At 46.0% G+C, this 8,186-nt stretch overlaps 1 protein-coding gene and 1 long non-coding RNA gene across 3 annotated transcripts in view; one reads left to right on the top strand and one right to left on the bottom strand.

Annotated features, from left to right (window-relative positions):
• The window catches only part of Ccdc200 (coiled-coil domain containing 200), a 3,154-nt gene extending 2,901 nt beyond the window's left edge, over nt 1–253 (bottom strand). Inside the window, exon 1 of one of the 2 annotated variants that reach the window (XM_031353667.1) lies at nt 68–253. In XM_031353667.1, coding sequence (XP_031209527.1) covers nt 68–157 — 90 coding nt within the window. In that variant the 5' untranslated portion in view covers nt 158–253. The remainder of the gene's footprint in view (nt 1–67) is intronic. The other variant, XM_031353666.1, reaches the window with a different exon arrangement.
• Nucleotides 7–678, top strand: LOC116078434. The gene is made up of 2 exons (XR_004113546.1): nt 7–463; nt 626–678. It is a non-coding gene; the product is annotated as an uncharacterized LOC116078434 (long non-coding RNA).
• Nucleotides 679–8,186: the final 7,508 nt, after the last annotated feature.

Below are 8,186 nucleotides of genomic sequence, written 5' to 3' on the forward strand. Positions count from 1 at the left end.
TCCTTCATCCTTCCCCATTCCCTGTTGCCCCATAGTGGACCCTGATGGATCAACCCCTCTCCCGCACCTGCTCTTGTTGCTGCTGAGCCATCAGCTCCTTCCTCCGTTCCAAAGCCATCTGCCGACGCCGAGCCTCCCAGTGGTAGGCGCTACCCATGATGGTGTGGTAAAAGAAAATCCCAGCAGGGTGTGAGAGCAGGAAAAGCCCAAAATGATGCCACTGCACCCAAACACTTCTGTTGCCTCCCACCCCGATCACACCTGCCTGTTACCCGGACCACCTCACAATGTGGCCACTGTGGCCACTGCCAGGGCAACTGGGCAGCCCTCCTGAGGTGTTGAAGGTGGAGGCCATTTTTACCAAGGCTCATAGGGAGCACCTGTGAGTCCTCCAGTCCTGAAGAGGAAAGATGGAGACTCTGCTCGGCCTGACTTCTCAGTGGGCCCTGGAGACAATTTGACAGTAAGACTTATGCATTTTTCTCTTCTAGTGTCTCCCAAGAGACTGGCCAAGAGGTTTCTGGCAGTAGCATTTGACCCACTGATGGCCCTTCCCACCTCACAAGCTATCTAGAATTATCTTTCCCAGCACTTTCCTATGTCATGTCTCTCCCTGTTTTTCCAGGAACCGTTTGCATTGAGTCAAGATGAAAGAAAATACAAACGGCAAATGAGCTTCAAGTGTGTGTGTGTGTGTGTGTGTGTGTGTGTGTGTGTGTGTGTGTGTGTGTTTGTGTGTCCCAACTGAGCTTCTCTTTGGAGGGTGGGGATGAGATAGCCTGGCTACTCCAGCCATCTGTAGTGGGATCAGCTGGAGTTTTAGTGTCAGACACAAGTTTAACCCTGGCCTGGTTGTGTCACTGACTAAGCTGAGGGAACCTAAGCAGGCCACTCAGTCTCAGAGCCTGCCCTGTAAAGGATGCTGATATGTCTGGAAAATGCCTGCCTTTTAAGTGGGACAGAAGCTAGAAAAGCTGCCCCAGCTCAGATGTGTGACAGAAGGGGTGCTTTGTCTTGCTGGATCTTTGTCCTTCAGTAAAAAGATGATAATTCTTTCTCCAGCTCCCTGGGGAATCATCTGCATGACTAGGTACTTTAAAGAGATAGGATATAAAAGAGGGGCTGGTGAGATGGCTCAGTGGTTAAGAGCACTGACTGCTCTTCCAGAGGTCATGAGTTCAAATCCCAGCAACCACATGGTGGCTCACAACCATCCTTAATGAGATCTGATACCCTCTCTTGGTGTGTCTGAGGACAGCTACAGTGTACTTACATATAATAATAAATATTTTAAAAAAAGAGATAGGATATAAAAGATGAAAATGAGACTTGTCACTGGTGCTTTGCATGCTAGGACAGATCTACCTCCCACTGGGGGAGCTGGCAAGCTGACCACCCAGACCCAGGTCCAGGGCTTTGAGTTGGCCCACCCCAGCATCTACCCCATCTATGGCCTACTAGATTGCGTGAAGGGGCTGGTCCTGCAGAACCAAAGCTGCAAGATCTCCATTACATGGGGCAACAACAGGATGTCCAGGATGAGACCTGGTGAGGATCCAGTATTGATAGTGTAACTGAAACCAAAGGCAGGCCAATGACTCCCTCCAGTGATCATTTGCAATAACATCTGTCAGCCCCCTAAAACAAAGGGTTTTAAGCTTATTCCTGGAAGAATAGAATACATTTTAAAACAATAGATCATTTTCTAAAATCTCTCTCTGTTTGGGTGATACATGTAATATCGGCTGGCCTTAAGCACTGTGGGGAGAAGGACGGGGTCTCCACAGCTTTCATGTGAGATTTGATTTTCTTTTGGGGAAGACTGCAAGGGCAGAGGGCAGATATGGAGGGATGGGGAGATAGAGTGGGGTTGGGGTGCATGAAGTGAAATTCACAAAGAATCATTAAAAAGTTAAAACAACAAAAATAACAAGGTAGATGGTACCTGAAAAGCAACATCCGGGACTGACCTTTGTCCTCTACATGTATGCACACCTGCATGAACACCTGCATGCACACCTACACAAACACACCTGCATGCACACCTATACACAAGCATAAAATCCAGCTGTGGGATCTTTACCAAAACAGAATACAGAAAGCTTGAAAGAGTAAAGAGCTGAAGAAAATATACCCAAAGAAAATATTAAGAAGATAAAGCTTGCCGGGCAGTGGTGGTGCACACCTTTAATCCCAGCACTTGGGAGGCAGATACAGGAGGATTTCTGAGTTTGAGGCCAGCCTGGTCTACAGAGTGAGTTCCAGGACAGCCAGGGCTATACAGAGAAACTCTGTCTCAAAAAACAAAAACAAAACAAAAAGATAAAGCTGATATAGAAATATTAAAATCCAACAGAAATATGTAACCTTTTAATACCTATGGTAGGATCAGCAAGATTATTCAGTAAATAAAGGCACTTAACCGTCATGCCTGACAACCTGAGTTTGATCCTGGGGACCCACAAGGTAGGAGGAAAGGAGAAATGACTCCTTTAAGTTGTCTTCTGACCTCCACATGGGTACCATGTCATATACATACCCCCCCACTCATTATCCACACATATGAATTCTAATAAGCATAATATTTCTTTTAATTTTTTTTGAGACAGGGTTTCTCTGTATAGCCCTGGCTGTCTTGGAACTCTGCCTGCCTCTCCCTCCCAAGTGCTGGGATTAAAGGCAGGTGCCACCACTGTCCGGCAGCACAATATTTCTTAAATGTATGTATATGGGTATATGCCTGCAGCCCAGAAGAGGGCACCAATATAGATGGTTATGAACCTCTATGTGGTTGCTGGGAATTGAACTCAGGACCTCTGAAAGAGCAGCCAGTGCTCTTAACCTCTGAGTCATCTCTCCAGCCCCAAGTTAAAAACAGTTGTGAACTGTATATATTAGTGTTGAAGACTGAACCTGGGTCACCTGTAAGAGCAGCCAGTGTTCTTAACCATGGATCCATTTCTCTAGCTCCCTAAAACAAAGGGGTTTTTTGTTGTTTGTTTTTTGTTTTGCTTTGTTTTTTTTTTTTTTTTTCCAAGACAGGGTTTCTCTGGTAGCCCTGGCTGTCCTGGAACTCACTCTGTAGACCAGGCCGGCCTCAAACTCAGAAATTCACCTGCCTCTGCCTCCCAAGTGCTGGGATTAAAGGCATGCATCACCACTACCCGGCAAAACAAAAGTTTTTAAACTTATTCCTGGAGAACTAGAATATATTTTTAAAACAATTTTTTGGAGACAGGATTGCCACGGAATGGGGTTTCTTACGGGGTCCCTTGTTCCGCGGGATGATGGCCAAGTGTGCATGGGATTCAGCTGGTGATAAACAGAGTCGACACAAAGAAGTATGCTATCTGAATATACTTCTCAAAAATGACATGAGGCTTTTACAATCATTGCAAAAGAGAGATAAAAAATCTGGCAGCTCAGTAGTCGAGGTACATTTGAGACCATCTAAAACACACTGGATCTAAAACATCAGCCATCTCCTCTGGACTGGCACAGCACCCCCGGAGCTCTGAGCACGCTCTGGCCGCATGGGCCCAGTTGGAGTCCGGGGCCTGCGGGTGTGCCAGCCAGGAGGGTAGAGGCTGGAATCTGGAGTCCTCAATGCTGAATGCTCAAATCTCGAATGCTCACTCTCTTTAATCTCAACTGGTGCTGCACCCCCCGGGCCCAAGTGCTTTGGACCCGGGGGGGCTACGGACTGCATGGATCTAAGTCCTAGTCCACCTAAGCTCTGGTTCTAGTCTGAGTGTGAGTGAGTCTGAATGCTGAATGTAGACTGCTGAATCTAGAATGCTAAATGCTGCAGAATGTCTCACACACACACACACTCTCTCAGCTCAAGGTCCTACCCACCCTAGGTAAAATGCCCACTATGTTAATCTTTTGGGGAAGTAGAGACTCTCTTACTAATTCCTATTTGGCTAAGATGTTGGAACATTGGTGAAGGTCAAAGAGCAATGTCCAATTTTGTCCAGCTGTAAATAAATCATATTTTGGTGGGCACCTAGCACACGAGTACAAGGACATATCTGGGCTATCTCTGAGTTAGGGGTGCCAGGCGACAATGCGGGGGCAGGAGACTGACTTTCCTTGAAGTTTTCGCCTCAAACTACTGTCACGCAAAGTGTGCATGGCACAGGGTTTCTCTGTATAGCCTTGGTTGTCCTGGAACTCACTCTGTAGACCTGACTGGCCTCGAACTCAGAAATCTGCCTGCCTCTGCCTCCCAAGTGCTGGGATTAAAGGTGTGCACCACCACTGCCCGGCTGAAAACACTCTGTTTGGGTGATACATGTAACCACAGGCTGGCCTTAAGCACTGTGGGGAGAAGGAAGGGATCTCTTCAGAGCATCTTATCTCTTGCCCCAGAGATTTAGATAAACAGATGTAGGTGCTTGGGTGTCACACAGAACTCGTCTACTTCAGTCGTGTCTGGACAGGCCTAAAAATCTGATCTTAGGCCACGTACACTCCGACCAGTCTCCTGAGGTAGTCCAGTTGCTGACATCTCCTAGCTCAGTTGTGTTCCAGATTGGTCTCTGCCAAAGTCTGTGGAGAGATCTGCATGCTTTCTTTATACAGGCATAAAGGTGCCCTAAGAAATATTTCGTTATTAGCTAAACTGAGATTAAACATTATTTCCTGGCCTTCACAGTGTTTCAATAATCCTAATTGATTTCCTAGCTGTAATTAGCTTGGAATCCTTACAAAGAAGCTGTCTTATCTGACAGGATGTCTCAAAAGTTAGAGATAGTAGTTCAGGCACTAATTGTCAGAGCAGTCCTACACAAAGCAGAATTTCTTTACTAACTAGAGAGAAGTTGTAGGGCTTCCGTCACTAATTATCTATGTTATAGCCAAGGATATTCTCAAGGACCTCCAGCTGCTTGCCTCAGAAAGACCCTGAGAATTTTACTTGGGGCTGCCAAAATAGCCCAAGAAGAAGGACACCACTGCTCCTCTGCCTTACACCTGGCTGTTTGATCTTACTGACTTTGATGTGACCACTACCTGCCTATGTGACTTCTGAAGTTTACCCTGTTTTGCTGTATACAATATAAGCCTGATTTTCACTTTACAAATTGTATTCAGTTACCACACTACCTTGTGTCATTTCTGTTTGTCACTCGCCGAATTCTTTGCCCACCAGGCCAGAACTTTTATCACCCCGGGGAACAAGGGGTCCCCAAAGCAAAACCAGTCCGTGGCACTTGGAGATTTGAACTTCAGTCTTCATGCTTGCCTGGCAAGTGCTTTATTCATTGAGCCATCTTCCTCATCCAGTTTCTTGGACTTCTGTGATGTTCTGGGCCCAGCAGGCTCTAGGTGCGTTGAGAACAGCCAGGATCTGTTAAGAACAGAAGTTAGCCCAGGCACACAACTCTCAAAGGTTCAGCACCAAGGACAGCTCCCTTTGCTTACAGACAGGCTAGGAGTTTGGAAACTGGGTGCTGGGGGGAGCGCAGAGCACTGGGATAATCCTAGAGCCCATTAGTCTGTCCTCCCAGGTTTGCATGAAAGGAAACCTAAGAAAACAGAGAAATAGTTCTACCAAGATTACACAGCAAGTCAGCTGAGAGTTGGAACCTCTTAAAGGCTCTCAGAAACCTGGTCCCCCATGACACAGAACCACAGCCAGAGCTTGAACCAAGGTCTCCCAAATGAAAATCAAATGCTCTTGGGAATAAAAAGGAGACAGATTTTGTAAATTTTGTAAAATTTTTTATGTTTAAGGGTTTTATGTTTTGCCTTTATATGTCTGTGTACCATGTGTGTGCAGTGCCCATGGAAGTCAGAAAGCATTGACTCTACTGCAACTGGAGTTACAGATGGTTGTGAGCTGTCTGTGAATGATGGCAACTGAATCTGGGTCTGCTGGAAAAGCAGCCAGCGCTCTTAACAGTTGAAACATCTCTTCAGCCCCATACACAGTACATACTCTTAACCACTAAGCCATCTCTTTAGTCCCCAAGCATAGAATTTAAAGGCCCACCACAAAAATACAAGTGCCTGACGCAAAGGAAAGTGGGAAGTTGGGAAAGGAAAGAGGAGTGGCCCCCCGTGTGCAAGAGCTGAGAAACAAGAGCAGGTAGGACAGACTGGAGGCACCTACAGATTTGAAGAGCTCTCTCATCTCAGGGGCAGTACACAAATGGCTCTTCAGAAGCTGGAGAGGTTGTATAGTTAGACTGAATTAGCATGGAAGGGTTTTGGGGACCCCCAGAATGCAGGTAAAGACAGATGTCTGTGACATTCCAGACAGGCCAATTTATGCCTCACGGACACAGTTCTTCCTGAACATAAAAGGAAATGCCCAGGTTCTGTGGGCAGAGGCAAGGGAGATCACTCCCGGTCTAATCTCAGAATTAGGATTCAAAGTCTGGTGCTGGACTTCCTACAAGGCAGAATCGGGGCCATGTAGAGGTGAAAGGTGTTATTGCTGATGAGGCTTGGTGCACAAAAGGCTATGGGAAGTCCCCTGAGTTAAGGCTCTTAAGACCTCTCAAGCCTACTGCTCTGTCACTGTATCCTTGTCTGATACACCACCACTTAGGAAGACCATCCCTGAACTAGGAAGGTTTTTACCTCTCTTGAAACTTGGGAGTCCATCCCGAGGTCCAGAAGATCAAGGAATCATGTGGGTCTGACTGAGAGTGTTGCCTGTGACTTTCTTCCTTCCTTCCTTCCTTTCTTCCTTCCTTTCTTTCTTCCTTTGTTTCTTTGTTTCTTTTTTTTTGTTTTTGTTTTTGTTTTGTTTTGTTTTTGTTTTTGTTGTTTTTTGTTTTTTGAGACAGGGTTTCTCTGTATAGCCCTGGCTGTCCTGGAACTCACTCTGTAGACCAGGCTGGCCTCGAACTCAGAAATCCTCCTGCCTCTGTCTCCCAAGTGCTGGGATTAAAGGCATGCGCCACCACTGGCCAGCTGCCTGTGACTTTCGATGAAGTTAAGACCGGGAGGCTAGCCAGACTGCAGAGTGGTAGATTGGATCCTCAGTTACACACACATGCATGCACGCATGCATGCACACAGGCGCGCGCACACTCACACACACACATACACACACAGAGAGAGAGAGAGAGAGGGAGAGAGAACTATGCAACAAACAAACCACCCCCTCCCCCCAAATAACACATACAGATAAGATAAAGACAAAACAAATCCAGAGCCTGGCGTGGTGACACACATGTTAATTCTAGCATTTGGAGGCAGACACAGATGGATCTCTGAGTTCCAGGACAGCCAGGGCTACACAGAGAAATCTTGTCTCGGACTAGAGAGATGGCTCAGTGGTTAAGAACACTGACTGCTCTTCTGAAGATCCTGAGTTCAAATCCCTGAAACCACATGGAGGCTCACAACCATCCATAATGAGTTCTGATGCCCTCTTCTGGGGTGTCTAAAGACAGCTACAGTCAGTATACTTATATATAATAAATAAATAAATCTTTGGGCTGGAGCAAGCAAGGCTACAGAGAGAAGAAAAAGAGTCTGAAGACAGCCACAGTGTACTTACTTATAAATAAATAAATCTTTTTTAAAAAAGGAGAGAGAAAGCTTGCCTCAAAAAACAAACAAATAAACCAAAGCAAAACAAAATTGGGGAGTAATGACTCAAGTTTGTAATCCCAGCACTCAAGATGCTGAGGCAGGAGAATTTCAAGTTTAAAGCCAGTATGGATTATAACAGGCTACCAGACCATAGAAGGCCCCCAGACTCTGTTATGAAAGTAACATTCGGGCTGTAAAACTGAGCACACAGACAGCATCAGTTGCCTAAGCAAAACAAAGGCCTAATATACCAAAGTCCGTAGTCTCTAAATGTACTAACCTTGCTTTTTGGCTTCTGTAGTTTTGCTTCTGGCTGACTGTTCTTGTTAACTGAAGTATGCCAACCCAGAACATGGTTTTTGTGCTTAAAAGCACACCTTGAAAAAGGCTGGGAGCTACACTGGGATCCTGAACACCCTATGTAGTTGTTGGTCTGTTTAATAAAGACTTTCTATTGGCATTAAGCCATGTTCAAGCAGTCTTCTCTGGTGAATGCCCCATAACATGAACTTCATATTGAGTCCCAGAACATTCTGTATCAAAAAGAAAAAAGGAAGCCGGGCAGTGGTGGCGCCTGCCTTTAATCCCAGCACTTGGGAGGCAGAGGCAGGTGGATTTCTGAGTTCGAGGCC

The sequence above is a fragment of the Mastomys coucha genome, unplaced genomic scaffold (assembly GCF_008632895.1).
Source record: "Mastomys coucha isolate ucsf_1 unplaced genomic scaffold, UCSF_Mcou_1 pScaffold5, whole genome shotgun sequence".
Taxonomy (NCBI): domain Eukaryota; kingdom Metazoa; phylum Chordata; class Mammalia; order Rodentia; family Muridae; genus Mastomys; species Mastomys coucha.